Consider the following 20,476-nt stretch of genomic DNA (forward strand, 5'->3'; position numbering starts at 1 on the left):
TGTCCTGCTTCTCTTCTTCCCCCAGCTCAGAGGTTGGCAGGTAGGAATGACCAGGAATCATCTACCTGACCTTCACATGGTGAAAGGTGTAGAAAACCCAGGCTTCGATGAGAGCTCCCCTGATGTAGCAGCACTTGCCCTGCTATGCATGTATGCAAAGAACTTGTTCAAGGAGCTGAGAAGGTCATCCAGAGAAGTGATGGATGAGGGCCAACCGGGAAGCTCATTAGAATGGGAGCTGCTTCTGTGTCTGCCCCTAGGTCTTGCCTTCATTACTTAGAGAACTGCTTTCGTAAACCTCGCTGTTGGGGCCTGCGCTCCTCAGGACTGCCCACTCTCCTCTTCATCTTATGGTTGTAAACCAAAGTTAGAGGCAGAGGCCTGGCAAAGGCCCATTACTCACTTTTAATGAGACAGCCAGGGAAATAAATTGGCATATGTTAGTGAAATGGCTCATCAAGGTGAGTAATTATCTTCATGACTGGGGCAGTTTACCCTCAGATGAAAGAATTGGCATTTCGTCTCTCACTGGGTGCTGGCTCTCGAGATGACGGGGGAGGGGCAGGAGGCCAAGGAGAGCTTGACCACTGCTCACAGATCCCTCCACTTGTCTTGTCTTGCTATTTATTCACCATGGATTTGTCACTCCCCCAATTCCAAAAGCCTTACTTAGCTGGGCGCCAGTGGCTCATGTCTGATGTCTGTCATCCTAGCTACTTAGGAGGTTGAGATCTGAGTACTGAGGTTCCAAGCCAGCCCAGGCAGAAAAGTCCATGAGACTCTTATCTCCAACTAACCACCAAAACCTGGAAGTGAAGCTATGTCTGATCAGAGAAGAGCACTAGCTTCGGGTGGAAAAGGCCCTGGATTCAAGCTCCAGTCCTGGTACCAAAAAAGAAAACTCCTAAGCCTTTATGAGGACAGGCTACACAACTGATCACAGGAGAATAGAAATCTGGAGGAGAAAACACTAAGCAGATGTTCTATAGATATGTGTATGTTGCATGTACATGCGCACGTGTGTGTGTGTGTGTGTGTGTGTGTGTGTGTGTGTGTGTGTGTATGTGGGGGGGGGAGGGGGAGAGGGGGAGAGAGGCATGGGGACAGGCCAGATATCTTACAGGGCAAGCTATCAGTGTTTATTTCTGATTCTGGCAGCCTCTGCTAATTAAAATAATCCTCTTTTTGGTCCAGAATGGAACATTAACTCAAGTCTAGCATTTCCCCTTTCCTTTCTTGTACATTGAACTCCTACCCTGTACAATTAGCATCTAGCAATGCCCAGGTCTGTAGCTGTCCTTCCTACACCTTTTATAGTAAAACTAATCTATTGCTATTTTTTCTTTCTTTTTTTTTTGGTCTTATGGTGATTAGTTTGTCCTTCAAGAGACACCATTGGCTCAGGCCAGGGAAGAGGGGGTTACTTGGTTCCATTCTCTATGGAGTCTGCCATTGTTCTCAGGATGCAGAACATTATATAACAGAGCAAGTTTCTACCTGCCCTCAACACCAGTAAGACTTACAACACAGGGAACACTTACAAGAAAGTGACTGAAGGTATTTCCTTGTAGAGATTGTCTCTCACAGGTTTAGAGGGAATTTGTTGACCAATTTTGGCTCATGACATGCCTTCTACATTAATATCACCATTGAAGCCTCTTATTTTATCATTTGTCTTCACTATATAGTTTGAATTCAGGGCCTGGGCACTGGCCCTGAGCTTTATTGCTCAAGGATAGTGTTCTACCACTTGAATTACAGCACCACTTTTGGTTTTTCTGGTGGTTCACTGGAGATAAGAGTCTCATAGACTTTCTTGCCTGGGCTGGCTTTGAACTGTGATCCTCAGATGTCAGCTTCTAGAGTAATTAGGATTACAGGTATGAACTACTAGTGCCTACTCTGTGACTGTTTTTTGAGTTCCATCAATGTCTACAACTAATCAGTGTTCTTTCAGTCATCAGAGCTCATGAACATGGATTCTTGCAAATGCTGCATCTTTGTGAGGCCTTTACATGTTATTTTAAGCAATGTAGGGATTATATACAGGTATTAACACATTCATTCTAGTAACTAACAATATACTTGGCAAATAATACAAGTTGATTATAATCAAAGAATGGAAAATTACAGGTCTCAGTAGGTCAGGCCTCCAGCGGGCAGGCTTACTCTATAACAAGACTGATATTAATGGTGACAGAAAAAAATCGGAAATAATCCAAATAGCTTTATGGGACCACTTCAAGTCCTTTCGGTTTGACATGAGGTTCTAATTAGGATTAAAATTCTTAAAAGGGATGTTGGTAGGAGCCTTCAGGATTCCTGACAATATCCATGGCTTGGATTAAAAAAAAAATCCCCCTCTTTGTTTTTCCCTGAGCATCTCCTGGGAGCAGAAAATAGGTTGTTGGGCAGTGGTGAGTCAGGTCACAACTTGTCCTGGGGAGGAGGGACCCAGAGATGGCCAAGCCGACGGTATGACTCCTATCAGGATAATAACTGGGAAATTTTATCAAGGAAACCAAATCTCTTCAGTCTCCAGATATGTGGCCTGTGAAATCTATCATGTGTATTCAGTTTCTGGGGTTTCCTGGGAATATTTTAGAGCAGGCAAGGCTGCTAGTCATGTGAGGATGGTTTCCTCAAGTACTGCTCTGTGTCACAGTGCCCAGATCAAGAGTCTGAGTGGGGATGTCACTGCCAGGCCCATTCAGGGTCTATACTCGGCCTTTAGGAAAGTCAGGGGTAGGGGGGGTGGTGGTGGTAGGGCTGGCTTAATTCCCTGACCCTCACTGGCGTCCTTCAGGATACTCACCATTTCTGTCGATGGCAAAAGGCACATCCGTTGTGACGATTTCGTAGTTACAAATCTGGCTGTACTGTGGGGAGCAGTCCTCATCGATGGCCTCCACTTGCAAGATGCTGTCGTAGATCTTGCCTTCTGTCACCACAGCCTTGTAGGCTGGCTCTTTGAAAGCAGGAGCAAACTCGTTGACGTCCTTCACCTGGATATGGACCACAGCCCTGGAGCATGGATCAGAAAGACAAGAGAGAGTGTCATAGCTCCCAGCATCCCCTCCTGCTTCCTGGGGCACTGACTCAGCCCAAGGGCAAGTGCAGCAAGGGCAGCTCAAGCCGGGCTGGATGACTGCTGCCTGAGTGCTCTGTCCTCCCTCCACCGGACCCATCTCCCTGCCCCGTTGCCCATGTTCTGAGTGAATCTTCCCCAGAAAATCCACCATTCTTGTCCTTCCTGTTGCCTCTGCCTCTCAGCAATGTATTTCTTGTTCATCTGCTCCCTTTTCTCTTTTCTACTCATCTGTTTACGCATCCTTCCATTCAGGAAGGAAGGAACCTCACTGTGTTAAGACTCTGAGCCAAACTTGATCATGGACAGAACAGACACAGCTCAAGATGGGGAGTCTTGTGACAGGGAGAAGCATGAGGCACTGTGGAAACCCAGAGCAAAGTCTCGACTAGGTCTTCAGGGAAGAGTAGACTGAGAGAAAGCTTCCTGGAGGAAGTGACCCCTTGAACTAGGTCCTGCAGGTGGATCTAGGAGTAACCTCCAGGCAGGAAATATAGGTAGAATATTCCTAGAGTAGAAAACGGTTTGTGCAAATGGCCCTAGGGGGCTTGGAGAGCAGATGTGACGGATCTGCAGGGTGAACGGAAGCGGGGCAGTGTCTAGGTTGCTCTGGCTGGGCACTCACTCACTTGTGTGACTTCTTCCAGGCTGTCTCCCGGGGCCCGGCACCACAGTCATAGGCCTGGATGATGAATGTATACTCCTTCTGCAACTCACAGTCGATGGGACTCTTGGCGCGGAGCCGGCCCTCCCCGGATGTCTTGTTGAGCACCACAGCCTCAAAGGGCAGCTCCTGGCCGTGTATCTTGAACGCACAGATTTCCCCTGTAAAAAGACATTGGACAGTGAGGAGGGATGCTGGGAATTGCCATGCTGGGCCAGATTCACAAGCCCAGAATCTCCAAGCAGTTCACTCTACACATTTCGAATTCTCAAACCGAACTCGTTGCTCTCCAGAGATCCTGACCAACGTGTTCACTTTATGGAGATAAAATGGAAATGTCTCATGTGTGGCAGTGTCACTCATCAGGTATTCCTAGTGGGGGCAAAACACGGTGAGTCCCTGTGCTGGAAACCGGCTGAGCTCGCCAGTTCCCCCGGGTTCCCAGCAGGTTACACATTCCACTTGCCCTTTGCTCAGTCTGGGTTTAAGGGATTTGCCTAGGGTCAAAAGACAAAGGAGTGCAGAGGGGAGGGAATCAAAGCTTTTCAGTCTTCTGCCCTGTGGCTGCATTCTTAGTACTGGAAAGCTGTGTTGCTTGGAGGAGCAGATGATGAATTTGGAGCTGCTGATGGATACAATAGCCAGGTGTGGTGGTACACGTCTGTAATCCTCATTACTCAAGAGGTTGAGGTAGAAGACCTTGGTCTGAGGTCAGCTATGTTTTCTGGGTCTGGGGGCTGGTTAGTGTGAAATCCTATTTAAAGAAAAAAAGGCAGAAAGGAAGGAAGAAAAGAAGAAAGGGGGAGGGGAAAGGAAGAACGAAAAGAAGGGAGGAAAGAAATATAGAATGCTGGACCTCACAGATCTTCTGAACCAGACCTGTGTTTTTAGTGGGATCCTCGAATCTCTACTCCTGTTTTTCTGGTTGCACCTCCCATATTCCTCCAGTAACCCTCTTCACACACCCTCTCCTGGAGGAGACAGGGAATGGCTCCAAGTGGCAATTTTCTCTCTTGTACCAATGGGGGTGAGCGTCTGTGAGTTCAAGATTCCCTGTGGAACCTGAGAAACTATTCTTCTTAGAGAGCTGACTGTGGTGTGGGTTGATATTTATTACGACCATTTCTGTGCATTCAAGTTATAAGGCTGTATGAGTGTCTCTCTTCCCTCCCCCATTATCCATTGGTAAATAGATATTTACTTCTTAACGCCAGAATGTAAACAAGTTCTGTATATTAAGTGCAATGTGCCAATAATTTGGGGCACACACACCCTCTTCCTATCTTGAGAGAGCTGGTAGGCTGTGAGCACTGTACAATGTGGACAGTGTGAGCTTGGGGTAGAGAGTTCTGGATCCAAATTTCAGGTTTGCTTAACCAGTAACTGATCGGTTGAAGCCACACTGTACAGCTTTTCTGGGTCTCAACTGTGCCACCTGTGAGACGGTCTAGCTTGTGGTGTGGGGAGGAGGTACACTGACTTCCAGATCCTCATCCTTGCCTGACACAGATGACCTTGTTATGACCCAGGCACACTGCCTGGACCAGGAAGAGGCAAGTATGGTGCCAAGGGGGACACCGAGGAAGCCTCGCTTAGCCTTACCTCGGCCCAGGCTCTGCCCAGAGCCGACCTTGAGGAGACCACATAACATGACTAGCTACTTGCCTGCTTGGGGTAGTTTGGTAACTCTAATCAGAGAATCTCATTTGACTTTTATAATAAACTTGCAAGGCATCTTCTAAAACTTCTATAAGTATGAGGAGGAGGAAAAGGGAAAGGAGAAAGAGGAGGAGGAGTAGAGGAGGAAGAGAAGGAGGAGGAGGATCAGGAAGGCTAATGACTTGTCCAAGGTCACAGAATTAAAGTTAAGTCTTGAACTCAGGTAGGACCGACTTCTAAATCCAGTACCTTCCACTATGTCATGCCATCTCCAAACAGCCCCAAAACTTACAGAGGGGACCCCCCCTCGCCAGGGACATGTCCAAGAACGAATCATATGGCAATTCAAGTCTCGCTCAGGAGAGACGTCCCTTGTTTCACATACGGATACGGAAAGCAGGCCCTGGTCTCTTCCAAACAGTGTTTTCCACCACGTTCAATCAATAGCAATGCTACCTCCAGGCTTTTGCTTTCCTTATTATTTCTTCGATCTTCAATTTCATTATGAACATTCCATTTTCTCTACCTGCCCTCCTGGCCACTGCTCAAATATAGTTATAGAGTAAGGGACCAGACAGACAGGCGGTGGGCCAGGATGTAGGAGCGTTCTCATTAGCTGTGGTTGTTCAGGGATGCTGGGCCTTTCAGCTCTTGCCCTTTCTGACAGGCTGAGCTCTGCAGCCTTCTGGGTGGGGCAGATTCATCTCATCCTTGAGTTTAATTTCTGCTCTGAATTAACTGTGGTTGAATGGATGAACCTCTAAAGGGCCAGCCTTGTGATTCCATCTTAAGATCAATGCCAGTGTGAGAATGTTACCCGTGTACCCACACTAATTCTGGGGCATTCTCTGCAGGGCCCAATTCTCACTGTGTGATTATAAGGCTAATCAGACTGTTTCTCTTTGAAGAGTCAAGTTAAACCTAAAATAGATGAGGGTAATTTTCTGTTGGGAACATCTGATCACAACCAAAGTAGTTCTCAAGACTCAGCAATCCTTCACAAGAGAAAGGAGAGAAGGAAGCCCAAGGAGAAAAAGGAGAGGAGACCCAATGGGGAGGCCAAAATAAAATAAACTTCGTGCTTGTATATTTCCACCCAACTTAAGCTCTATTCAGTTCAGTTGAACTAACTTCTTTGCTGTGTGGTGGTAGCAGTGGGAATTGAACCTGGAGACTCGCACAAGCCAGGCAAGCACTCTCCCACTGAGGAACTCTGCCAGGAAACCAAATCTCTTCAGTATCCAGATGTGTGGCCTATGAAATCTATTGTATATATTCAGTTTCTGAGGTTTCCTGGGGGGTATTTTAGCGCAGGCAGGGTTTCCTCAAGTGCTGTTCTGGGTCACAGAGCCTAGATCAAGAGTCTGAGGGGAGTCGTCACTGCTGGGTACACGTAAGTTTGAATTTGGCTTTCAGAGTAGGGGTGGTTGACTTGATTCCCTGACTCCACTAGAAAGAGGAAGGGAGAAAGGAAGAAAGGAAGGAAAGAAGAAAGGAGGCAAGAAGGAAAAGAGAGGGAGGGAGAAAGAGAGGAAGAGAAGGAGGCAGGAAGGGAGAGAGGGAGGGAGGGAAGAGGGTAGGAGGGAGTGAGAGGAGAGAGGAAGGGAGGGAAAGAGACAGGGAGAGAGGAAAGGAGGGGAGGGAAGGGAAGAAGGGAGGGAAGGAAGGAAGGAGCTGCATCCTAAACAACTTCTGTCTCAGGGACGGGATGTGTCTGTGAAGGCATTTCAGGGCTTCTACTCCAAGACACTGCATGGGGTACAGTGCCCACTGGTCAGTTAAACACAGACTCAAACTGACTTGCTACAACGCCATCTTTACAACCCCTCAAATCTCTCCAGATCTTCATTTCCTCACTGGTACAATGACAACAAAATCATTTTGCCTCTGGTAATGATGGATAAACGTCTAACACACAGACCCTCTTCCCCACGGCACCAGACTCCTGAGAACCCAGCCACTCATCACCCCAAAATGCTCAAATATTCACCAGGAGGCAGATTTAGCTTAGCACCAGTGCCTCACACCTATTAATCCTCGCTACTCAGGAGACTGAGGTCTTCCAGTTGCAGTTTGAAACCAACCGCAGCAGGCAAATCCATGACTCTTATCTCCAATTAAATGTCAAAAAGAGGAAGTGGAGGCATGATTCAAGCGGCAGGGTACCATCGTTGGGCAGAAAAAGTGAGAGCACACGGTCTGGAGTTCAAGCTCCATTACCATTACACACACAAAGACAGATTTTGGAGAGAAGTAGCAGCTTACTGGATATTAGAAATAGGTGAGTTTTCTGATTTGATTCTTTGCTGTAGCCATGGCTATGTGGAGACTGCATTCGGTGTGGATGCTTACAACTTTGGGAGGAAGACAAGGGGAAGAAAGGGGGAAAAAAAAAGGAGTCAAGAGAAGAGGAAGCCTGATCTGCATGAAAACTCCACCCAAGCCTTGGCCAGCCTCGGACTCTTTACTTGGGAGACAGACTCAAAGAGCCCTGAGAACCAGGGGTCTGAACTGACACCTCAGCAGGCAAGAAACAGCTGACGGTTTGAGTTTAGCTGAGCTAGTGGACTGTTGAAAGAAACTATCAATAATTTTTGAAGGAATATGACAACCCAGTCTTCTAAAAAAATTACATTTGAAAATATCGAGGATACGGTTCAAACTTACTTGACATCTAAAAAGCCCAGAAAAAATACGATCTTTTTCAAGGAGAAAGACTGAACAGAGGTCATGCTTGAGATAGCATGGGTATCTGAATTCTCAAGTGAGTATACTACCTAATGTCTTCTTAGCAGGCTCAAAATATAAGAAGCAAAATGGATATAATTAAAGGGAGAGATATTCACAATTATAATAGGATTTCTGCACTTCATTCTGTAATTAATAGAATAAAACAAAAAAAAATCAATAACCTAAGTAACGTTCCCAGTCATGTCTTACCCAATGTGGATAGATCACTACATTCAGCACAGAATACATTGTCCTTTCAAACTCACTTGTTGAGTTCAGAGAGACCCTACACAGAGCCATCAAACAAGTCCCAATGAGCTTGCAGGTCTCAAAATATACAGAATATATCCTCTGCCCACAAAAGAAAACACTTAGAATCTACATTTAACAACGAGAAATCTAGAGAAACTCCAGGTATTGAGAAACTAAACCAGATCTATCGCAGTACAAAGATAAAAGAAAAAAAATAAAAAGGAAATTAGAAAGTAATTGAAAATGAAGACAACATAAGCAGCATGTTTCAAAACTTGTGGCCTGTGGATAAATCTGTGCTTTGCGAAAAATATACAGCTTTTAAAAACTGTGATGAAATGAACGATCTAAGATCAAGCCAGAAAATGAACATGTCAAGGTAAGTAGACAATATAATTATTGTATTTAGGTCATATATGAAAGAATTAACAGCACGTATGTATAAATATACACATATAATGAGTCTCTCTGTCCCTCTGTCTCTCCATCTCTCTGTCTGTTTCTCTTTCTCTCACTTGTTTACTTGCTCTCCAGGCCTAGATGGTTTCTGTGAATTCTATCATGTATTTGAAAGGAAAAAATCCATACATAATTTGTTTTCAGAAAAATAGAGGAAAATGGAGCCCTTTTTATGAAATTCTTTTTATACACTAGTACCAACCTGATGCCAAAGCATTCCTAGGAAGGGAAACTGAAGACCTTTAATGGCTATAAACATAGATATAAACATCTTCACAATACATATCAGCAAATTGAACACAATTTAACACATGATTAATTAAAATTTAGATCAAGAATGCAAGATCCAGTCAATGTAATTCACCAACTGTACCCAATACAGGAGAAAAATGAACACTGTTTGCAAAGATGCATAAAAGAATTTACTCAAATTCAACACATAGATATAAGCAAATCTCCCACTAAAGGGCATGTAAGAGAAACTTCAAGTTAGCACCATACTAACAGTGCAATATTGAATCCTGCCTTATTAAGGTAGGATGTCTACGCTGTTTAGTATGTTTTGAGAACTTTACTAGGGACCTGGCACTGTGCCAAAGAGCCGGCCCTTTACAAGTACCAAGCTTTCTTCCCTCATACAGATGAAAAGACTACAGCACAGAAAGGTTAGGAAACACTCCCTGTGTCACCACACAGCCATAAGCCAGAGCTGGAATTCGCTATCTCCATGGTTTTAAAGAGACCGCTTTCAGCTCACTCCTGGCTTCGCCGCAGTGTAAAAGCAATTACTACAGGAAACTGGAGGCAGGTAGGAGCCAATGTGTCTGGCTTTTTATTTTTTTCACACATTTCTCCTCCCACAAGCTCTGGTACAAAAATAATTGTTGATGTGCTTTGCACGGGAGGAGGCCAAGCCAGGCTAGACAGCACATGGGCTTTGGGAAGTAGCAGAGGGAGCTGCAGCCTGATTTACACCTCTCCATCAAAGGCCCTACGAAGCCTTCAACTCACAATGGTATTTTGCTACGAAAAGTGAGCCCAATTTGCTCATTTTCATTATTTAGAGGCAGTTAATTAAAAACCCAGCAGATATTTGTCTTGCTGTCTCCCTCACCCGTGATTTCTTGCTGCCGCACATTTGCAGCATCGCGGTTTTATGGCCTGACATGCCAGGAGTGGGTTCCTTATGTTCCTGTCTCCTACTGCTTTACTCTCAGAGAATGCCTTATAGCAGCGCAACGTTTCACTTGCTCTGAGCAGACGGTGCATAGGAGGACTCGGCTCTGCGTCTTCCTGTGGAGACTATATGGTCGGCTCTTGGACTAGGTTGATCCCGAGATTTTACACTGGCTAGAAATGGGAGGTCAGAGTCCTGAGTCTGTCCATCCATCATCCACCCACCCACCCACCCACCCACCCATCTATTCCATAATCTTTTTTTTTTTTTTGGTCGGTTCTGGGGTTTGAACTGTGGGCCTGGGCACTGTCCCTGAGCTCTTCAGCTCAAGGTGAGTGCTCCACCACTTGAGCCACAGCGCCACTTCTGGTTTTCTGGGGGTTAACTGGAGATAAGAGTCTCAAGGCCTTTCCTTGCCCAGGCTGGCTTTGAATCATGATCCTTAGATCTCAGTCTCCTGAGTAGATAGGATTACAGGCGTTAGCCAATGGTGCCCAGCTCCATAATTTCTTAATGAATAAACTTCTCTGCCCCAAAGTGGCCCCTGGTAATATTTCTCTAAAAACAAAGCTTTCATGTTATAAGTCATATAAATTTTGCCATTCCTCTATTAAGCATTCAAACATCTTTTAGTGTGAAATCACTGAAGCATCCTTGAGTAGAACCAACATTCTAAGAATACGTGCCACTGTGGATTATGAGAATTTGCAGCTCTGTACCTGTTTGACGAAGGCCACTGTGGACATACAGATGTCCTTAGAATTTTTAATTGAAGGTTGAACCTCAGGGAGCCTATTGACAATAAATGAGCAAGATTTCTAATGTTGAAATTAGCAAAAGAAAAAACCATGGCAACTAGCCGGCTTTTGCAGTTTATTTGTAAGGGGAGAAGGTGCAAGCAGAAAGGTTTATAAGCTGCCCAACTGAGAAGTTAGGGGATAGGTGCCATTGTCAGCAAAGTATCCTTTGTTGCCCCCAAATGAACCATCCTTATGGCTCTTGGTCAATTAACAAAAAATTCTCATTTAAAGCTGTTGAGAGAACTCTTACACAGACTCTAAAACTCAATTTAGGAAGTAGAATGATGGCTCAAGTGGTAGGGTGCCAGCTTTGAGTGAAAAAACCAACTGAGAGCATGAGGTCCTGAGTTCAGGCCCCAGTACTGGCACAAAACCAAACAAAAAAAATAATTTAGGCATGACCTCTTCCCAGGAGTTACTCTGGCTTCCCAAGCTGGGGTGGGGACCACCTCCTTGGTACTCCACCAGGCTCTACAGCTCCCTTCCTCCCTTGGTGGTCAAGGGTGTATAGATTAAAAAAGACTGCTATCATTGTTGAGGGAAACGCCCTACACATTCACAGCAAGCAGAGTGAGCGCTCAGGGCTGTACTGCAGACAGGCCATTTCCACACAGTGACACCCAACTCTTGCTAGACATGTAGCCTGTCGCCAACTCTAAAATCGTCACCTGATGATTTCATTTAAATCCATGCCTTTTTTTCTTGGCTTTTGGGCACACCTTTTACCTGCAAGGAGGCTGATTTTCCACAAAATGAAAGGTAGGGATCAGCAGATCACACAGCTTGTATCTGACCAACAGTACTGTGGGATCCACTCTGAGCTTCTCCACTTCAACTTGGCTGTGTCATAAGCATGGGAATGTAAAAATTCTTGTCTTACAAGTTTCTTTTGACCTTTTTATTGTTATTGTAAAAGGGGTGCACTCAGGGGGTACTGCTTCATAGTTAAAAAATACTTTTTGATCACATTTGGTCAAAACTGTATGATACATCTGCACATACGCAGGCTTGCTGTACTTCTCCTCCCTTGAGGTTGATGGTATTTGCACGGCTCTTTTCTCCTTAGAGTTACCGGAAGCAGGAATCTTCCCTCATCTCCCTGACTGGCCTCCTGCTCTAAGATGTGGCTGAAGACAGGCTCTTGGAGAATATTTGTTGACTGTCGAAGAGACTAAGTGTCCACATGTTCAGAGTCAGCATGGCATAGCGGTGAAGTCTAGACTCTCTGCTGTCAGAGTGACGTGGCCCAATGGAGCAGTTCCAGCATCACTAACTGTGCCTGGGGTCCAAGTGTACTGACTTCTCCGGCTTCTGTCTCCTTAGCTGGAAAGCAGGAAGCATGGCAGAGTCTGCCCCTGGGTTCTTCTGACGTTTGATATCAACACAGCAAAATGCTTGCAGCATTTTGCAAAATGCACAGTAAGTAGAAGTAATCTAGCCTCAGTAGGAACAACTTCTCCTGGAAAGGGAAACTCACTTGCTTCTGCTTTTAACCTTCTAGGACCAAAAGAGCCTCAGAGCAGGTTACTATCTTGTGTCCAAAAATCTCAACAAGGAGTCAGGAAATCCTTGGGACTCTTTGCCAGTTTGCTGACAAGTCTTTAACCAGCTGCACTGCAAGTCTGCCTGGCCCCTCCCCAGACCCTGGCTTGCTTCTGCAGCTCTTTGCAGTGAGCCATCACCGGTGGGACTCAGGTTCCAGAGCTCTGCTCCTGTGTGATGCCGTCTCTGAGCTTGAGGCTGCTGGCTTGTTCCAACCACAGTGACAAAGCGGAATCCATAGCCGTGCCTGTCCCACACTCACTGGTCATGGAGCACATGGCCTACTGGATCCCTGGGTCAACCACCCACCCCAGGGCTTTCATCCCACTTGACTGATGAACCTGATAAGGCCCAGAGTAACCTGAATACCTTGCTCAAGGTCATGCTGCAATCTGCCTGCTCCTTTTCCTGGCTCAGGTGCTTGGCTTGCACCGAGTGTGGAAGACCCTGAAATCTGTGAGCAACTGTGTGTGAATGACAGAGTTCATATTTCCACGTCCTGACAAGTCTCACCCATAATCTATACGGTGTAGTCAAGTTCCCAAATGCTCTGGTGCAGAACCTCAAAAAGGATAGAGACATATTTTAAATGTTTAATTCAAGTTAAGGCCAGTGTCAAGGAAAATCCATATTTTGAGCCACGTAAGAAAGAGAAATAGCAGCCCGATCGATACAACAGAAGTATATGGACTCTTTGCCTGTACCATCAATTCTTGGAGCTAATAAGTCAGCATCTCAGGGGAACATTTCAAAAGTTCAGAGCTCTGCTGCTACAGAGTGTGCCTCCTCCTCAATCCTCATCCAGGGAGTGGGAGCTGAGGTCCCTCCTTCACCCAGGGGCCAGGTGAACCCCCTGGGGGTCTCTCATCAAGGCCAAGGCTGCTCAGTGGATAACAAGAACCTCTATGGCGGTGGGTGGGCTCATACTTCGTTTCCCAGGCATCCATACCGCCCGCCACACACCCATAGAGACATGCAGATTAAAATGTTAAATCAAACTCAGGAGAGAAATTTGAAAATCAATTTTAGGTTACTGTAGAAAAGGCCAGGGAGGATAATTAAGACTCGTAATTCCCAGCTTTAAGCCAGCTGCTTCATTTTCTAATTCTAGAGCAAAATAAAACAATTATTCCAAAAAAAAGAGAGAGAAAGAAGGAAAGAAAGAAAGAGAGAAAGAAAACAGAAGAAAATCAGCCAGTGCAGGAGGGAATTGGTGCGGCTCAGCATGCTCCCTGGGCTGAGAGCCAGGCACTAAGGTTCATAGGCCAGGGACATGCCCTCTGCAGGTCTGGCCTATCAGCAAGCTGACTCCCAACAACTAACTGTATTTCCTTTTCACATAACTTTGTTTTTCTTTTCTGACAATAGGAAGCCAATGCATGTGTAAAAGGTTATGTGTTTCCAAGTTTACAATAAATAGCTTGAAAGAGCTGAAAATTACCCAAACCCTGGTTGTCAGGAGCTAATGCTTTCTGAATGTAACCCATTTCCAACACAGCCAAACTCCATTTGACTTTTTTCCCCTTCCCTGCATGTGGATTATTTGTATTTGAGATGCTTTGCTCTGCCTCTAATTTGCCTATTGTGATTTGCACTGAGGGGAAAAAGGGATGCTAATAGGATGCTTCATTTCCTCACTGGACCAATGCAAGTTAAATTACAGCCTCGGGATCCATCTCATTGTATAGTAAATACTCCTTGGCTACTTCTGGCTCTCCATGCAAAACATCTGCATGCATTTCACCTTTCAGGTACCCTGGAGTGGGGAGGGAGAGATGGAATTTCTCTGTCTCTCTTTCTCAGTGCAGGAGGTATTTATAGAAAGAGGATTTAACTCCCTGGTCCCTGGGTAAGGAAGGTCAGGTACCATTCCCAGTGAGGATCCAAAATCCTACATATCCTAGAAAAATAAAATCAATAGGTCATTTTGGCAGCTCCCCAGAATTGCCTGTGTTCCTTATTGGTTGGGAAGTGTGTCTAGCATGTTTCTGCATACATTTGTCTGTACACATGTATCTGTTTGCTATCCTACTCCTGCTTGGCAAATCATATTTGATCCAGAACTTCCAGGACAAGCTCAGAGGACAGTCATTTGTATCTTTTGTACTCCTTAGAGCCAAACATCCCCATGCAGGGGAAAGTAGGAATAAGTAATGGGTTATAGAGCAGGGGTAGTGGAGGAACAGCTCTTGAGGAAAAGGAGCCGGAGGCACAGGGCAATCCATTTCCTGACCACCCAACTGTCCTGAAACAGATAAACTTTTCCCCAGCATGGTTGGATTTTCTTCTTTTCCTCCCATAGGGAATAAAGTCCTCTTATATCTCCCACAGAATACAGTTCTGTGACACATGCTTGAATGCTTGGAGCTTGTGTAAGAAGTGTAGCCCTATGTTTTCTCTGTTTGACCTCAATTCTGTGTGGAAAGAAGTCTGGCTGGTTGTCCTGAAGGTCTAATTACAGTCTCATTGTAATCTAAATGACTATCTCCCCTCCAAGCTCCTACATTCTGGGCATCAGCAGCTCATTCCTAGAATCCTGTCTACTCAGGAGGCTGAAATCTGAGGGTTGAGATTTAAAGCCAAACCAGGTCTGGGCACTGTCCCTTAGTTTTTCTACTCAAGGCTAGTGCTCTACTGCTTGAGTCACAGTTCTACTTATGGCCTTTGGTGGTTAATTGGAGATGAGTCTTACAGACTTTCCTGCCTGGGCTGGCTTCTAATCAAGATCCTGAGATCTCAGCTTCCTAAGCAGCTGGGATTACAGGTGTGAGCAACTGGTGCCTGGTGTGAAAACTTTCCATTTCTAGCAAGTCTCAGGTATTCTTACTCCACTTTATTGTTTGGATATTTGTATCCTTCCAGTGCTCCTTCACTGTATGGTATCAGCATGAGGAGGTTGCTTTTTCTTCTGCTCAGGCTGTTTCTAAGACACAGGACAACCCTCACAATAGGTTCCCACACAATTCTGCCTCTGAATTTCTGTTTTGTAATTAAAGAGCATAAAAGACACTAAAGGAACCACCCACAATCACCAAAAAGATGAATCAAAGCAAAAAGCCATTTAAAACAGAATAAAAGGCAAATAACAAGGCTAACATAAAAATGAGCAAGATAAAACTAAAGCTCAAAATAAAAAGTTGAACATGAGAGAACTAGATAAAATATAAGCCAGGAATAAAAGTGAAAACGGGATGTATAGAAAGAGAGTCATTAAGTTGTAAGTCAGCTGAGAACAAATTAAAATACCAGAAACAAAGGAGCGAAGTGAATACTAAAAGAATATAATCTACAAAGTATAAAACTAGGGTAATCAGGCAATAAAGCCAAATAGAAGGAAGACAGAGTTCTCACGTAGCTCAGGCCTAAGCCTAAATCCTAGGAGCAAAGACTATCCTGGCTGTGACAGTCAGGTCAGCCACACAGCTTCCCACCTTGTCCTTTTCCTAAGCAAACACTGGCTGGGTAGAGATCCCAGGGCTTAGGGAGCAGGAACTCTCTCCATCCCAACTCACCAACGTACCAAAGAGCAGACACAGTGACCACATCACACCACCTGGTCTTCCACTTCATTTTGAGAGGAACAAGAGCCCATACAAATAGTCCTTTGCCGAGTACATTAAGCATGAAGAGTGAGAGCTGCCACACCAGCTCCTCCACAGGACAAGGACAGGGTGCAGAGGTGGGGGTGGGGAGGGAGGGACGGGAGGTGGGACAAGGTACTTTGGCAGAACAAACAGCATGAATTAAGTCTGAGGAAATGAGACACTGCGTGCTCTGCTTGGGAGAGCTGCCAGCAACCAGTGAGGTGAAAGGAAGACCAGGATGACAGACTGGAAGTAAGGCCACAGCAAAGCTGTTCTAAGTAGGTGGGCTGACAAGTATGGATTTGATCCTGGAAACTGAGGAACTTCGCGGCCTTTGACAAAGGCAAGAACGTTCAAGTGTGAAATTCCAGGCATAGCCCCAGTGGACCAACTCTCTGCAGCTCCTTCCCAACTCTGGGTCCTGCCAGGTTGAGGGGCTGCCGCAGCTTGCGCATTCATTCTAGGTCTTTGCAGGAAACCCTGCTCTAACCAGATACCCTCATTACAGGCCTTGTTGTGGTGTAGGAGTTACTGGCTTGGTCTGTGGCCATCGAACGCATGTCATAAACAGCAACTCTGTCCAGGGAACCCAGGATAGGCATTAGAGTCCCTAGATTAGGGCAAGCTTCAGGTAGCATGCTCAGTGTAATGCTACTGCTTGCACAGAAGCACCTTGGCTATATTATTTTTTTCTGAGCACAGGCTGATTGTCATTAGACAGTAACTATTTTGTTATGGATAATCCTTAAATTAATGAGTGGATGTGCAAATCCCTCAGGCGAATGTCAGGACTGAATGACCTTCTCTGGCTTTCTTTAGAAAGGATTGTATGGGGTCATGGGTGTTGTTACTGTGGGTTAAGCTTAAGCTAAGACACCAGGTACCCAGATTTGGGTGACTCCTTAGAAGGCGAGCCTTGGGGACTGATTGGCAGGAAGGTCCCGGGAACAGTCATTTGGAGGCCCTGATCCAAGTCAAGGTTGAGGTGTATGTTACTCTTCTAGAATTGATATAAACAAACTACCACTGACTGGATGGTTTAAATGACAGAAGTGTATTGTCTTAGGGGTCCTAGAAACTGGAAGTCTGAGGCTGAGAGGTTGGCAAGGTGTTCCCCTCTAAGGGCTGTGAAAGGAAGTGGTTCCATGCCTGTCTCCTGCCATCTGTCGCTTTGCTAGTGGCCACCCAGGTCTCTTGCTGTCATCTCTTCATGGTGTCTTCCTCGTGCGTCTGTACCTAAACTACTTCACTTGATGAAGTTGTCATGTGGTGTTGCCCACCCGGCTCCAGGAATGACTCAACTAATTACATCTAGAAATTAACCAGTTGAAAATAAGGTCCGTTCTGGGAGACCTGGGATTAGCACTTTAGTATATGAATTTAGAGAAACACAGTGTCACCCATAGCAGGGGGCTATAAAGGAGACACAGATAGAATCTCCTCATGCCAGGGTTTGAAACAGCCTGAAGGTTTTGGACATTTAGCATGTTCCTACTGACTAGTACAGGGTCTTTTATACATCAAAGATGGGTGAGGCCTGAGGAAACTGGCTGGTGTATTAAAAAAAAAACAAACCTGGGCTGAACACTGGGTGGCTCATACCTATAATCCTAGCTACTCAGGAGGCTGAGATCTGAAGAACACAGTTTGATACCAGCCTAGGTACAAAAGTCTATGAGATTCTCATCTCCAATAAACTACTCAGAAAAGCCTGGAAGTGGCGCTGTGGCTCATGTGGTAATGCTAGCCATGAGTAGAAGTGGGACAGAGCCTAGTGTCCAGCCCCAGGACCAACCAAAAACACCCCAAAAAACAAAAACAAAAATGTGATTTGTCCTTAATATATGGCAATTCCTTACCTACCAACTCCTGCCCCCAATCAGCATCCTGGGTTCCAACCAAACAAAGGCCCTTCAGGGACCTCTATAGATTTTGGCAACAACCTTCCAGGGTCATGTGTCTTCTATCCCTTGTCCTCAAGACCAATTCAGATGTGCCCCCTGACCCTCTCCACTTTAACGGTCACTTAGTTCCTGCCCCCAGAGGTACCTGCCTCACCTGGCTCCCTTCATCCTTTAGAAATAGCTGTGCCAGGACAATTGCAGGTATAATAATATGTCACCTCTGAGAAGTGAGACGTTCCTGCAGAACTTGCTTGCAAGAAAGACAGCCAAGGTGTTGTTTTCACTTAGAAGGCATTTAAATCTGTATGAGACACAAACTCAGTGGCCATCACAAGGCCTTTCAGATGGGCATTTGGTATCGCAAGTCATCAGGCTCTCTGGACCACGTTATTGGAGGTAGTGTGCTGTGTTCCAGTTGGGCTGCTGTAGGAACACGTGAACCAGGATTCTGTTGGAAGAAATCAAGTGTGTTCCTGGGCCCTACCTGGCCCCTACTCAGAGCTAGGCAGCAGAAAAAGCTGCCTCAACCCCCAGAAGATGGCTCAACTTTGACATGTGGATTTGTTCTTCTACACGTCTGAATTATAACCTTTCTGTGGCTGTGTGAACATCCCACTTACACTCGAATCTGGATGGACCGGATGAGGTCATGCTCAGTAAATAAAGTCCTCAAGGCCCCCTTCCTCCACCTTCAAAGCTGACACGGTGCTTAAATTCTAGTACAGCCAAGCCAGTAGCAACCATGTGGGAGGCTTTCCACAACAGTCTTCCTCCCTTATTTGCCAGGGGAAGTGTACACGGAAGCACCTACCATGCGCTGGATAGGGCTGGGTCCTTACCCAGACTGAGCCTTTGAGTCTGGCGGGGAAGGCAGAAGAGAGATTTTGACCCTTGGTTGTATTTTGCTCTGACCTTATCAAGACTGATTTCCCTGTGATTCTCTACTTAGCTGCTCATGAAAAAAAAAATCACCAGGCAACGACTACATCTTCTTGGAGGCCCTGCCCTGGAGCCCTCAGACCACCCGCTCATACCTCTTCACCTGTAACCCTGCCTAGCAGCCTGGGTTTTGCTGGAGATCAACCGCTCTGAAGTGGGGTGGGGGGGGGAGGGACTCTGACTGAAAACGTGGGCCCACAACTCCTCAGAGGCCATGCTTGTAACTCCCGGGTAAGTATGGAACTTACATTTTGATACACAGGAAGCTTACATCTGTAATCTAAAGTGAACCCCAGAAATAACTGGAAACAGTCTTCCTGTCTTCTCTGCACAGCAGGGCTACCTGTGGTGGGGCCCTCTGTGTCCGTGCACGGACAGGGCCTTCCACGTGTGCTGTTAATTCCAGGTGGGTAATAACGAGGCTGGGTAACATAAGCAAAGTGGACTGAAAGCTGGGAGAGAGCACTATGGCCACAGGAGCACTAACATAGTGGTTCAGAGTAGATGGGCCATTATTGAGTTCCAACTGATGTGACAAAGCAAGCAGGATGGGTCATGCTGACAGATTCAGGTTTTGGCTTTTTGCAGATTTTTATATGGAAGCTCCTGACTTTTAGATGTGGAAATCCAACAAAATGAAAACATGGTGGTTTAAATGCAAGCCTAGCCGGACTGTTTCTAGGCCAGGAGGATTGAAAGTACACCATCGAGGTGGGCCTCCTGGGAAGAACCGACTTCGTTTGTTTATGCTGATCCCAGGTTTTTCCTGGTAAATACCAGAGGCCCTCCTAATGGACATCCTGCTTCTTACTACGAAATGCAGGCTCACACAGACCCGTGACACAAAGCTATCTCTCACTCTCAGTGTTGGCATACAATAGCTGCTGATGAATTTTACACAAGACAATTAAGTTGTAAGCTGTAACAACTGAGCTGCCTACGCTCTAATTCATGAATTTTGTTAATCCTTCTTCACAGAAGTAAATGGTTCAGGAGTTGCTGGGTAACAGTGCAGCCAGAAATAATACACTTATTTAGAGACAGCCTCTAAGCTTCTGTGTGAAGTGGACACCATAACCCAATAATGACAACAAACCCTATCCCCTGATGAGTCCATCTACTCCACAGAAGAGTAAACTGTAAGTCAGAATGTCTCAAAGTTGAGGATCCAGGAAGGCTAGCCAAGCAAGATGCTGCAGGAAGGTTTCTTTGCCTTTCTGTTTTCTTTAAGGCCTAACCAGAACACAGTGCTATTAAAAATAATGCTGAAATGCCCACGTGAAATGAACAGCAGGCTTTGGGTATCTGCAAGAAGGCTTAGCAGGCAAGCCTGGGATCCCTGTCTATTTCTTCAGCCTTAAGCCCATCAACCTCCCATGCTAAGGCCTTACAGGTTCAAATCCAGAGCAGTCTGTTCATGGGATGTGTTTTACTTTACCTCTCTCTGTGGGCAGTCCTGACCTATGTCAGAGTTCTCATGTCAGGAGAATCCCAGGGTATGGGGCAGGGACGCCAGATAGGAACAACCACTAGTCCTAGGTGAGGATTAAGTAGTATTTTCAGAGCCCTGAAGTCAGAGGCTATGGTGAAAGAACCCAGCCAGCAGGTGACGTGATTCTTGGTCAAAGGTCCATCTGGCCTGCAGTTGTGGGATGGGAGGGCATCAGGGCAATGGGTA

At 45.8% G+C, this 20,476-nt stretch overlaps 1 protein-coding gene across 1 annotated transcript in view; it reads right to left on the reverse strand.

Moving 5' to 3' along the window:
• Window positions 1-20,476, reverse strand: part of Clstn2 (calsyntenin 2) — a gene marked incomplete at its 5' end in the record, with an annotated part of 372,930 nt that overhangs the window by 57,105 nt on the left and 295,349 nt on the right. The window contains 2 exons of the mRNA XM_013029893.1: window positions 2,816-3,024; window positions 3,718-3,913. Of these exons, the coding sequence (XP_012885347.1) occupies window positions 2,816-3,024; window positions 3,718-3,913 (405 nt within the window). The remainder of the gene's footprint in view (window positions 1-2,815; window positions 3,025-3,717; window positions 3,914-20,476) is intronic.

This window comes from Dipodomys ordii, unplaced genomic scaffold (genome assembly GCF_000151885.1).
Source record: "Dipodomys ordii isolate 6190 unplaced genomic scaffold, Dord_2.0 Scaffold124, whole genome shotgun sequence".
Classification (NCBI taxonomy): domain Eukaryota; kingdom Metazoa; phylum Chordata; class Mammalia; order Rodentia; family Heteromyidae; genus Dipodomys; species Dipodomys ordii.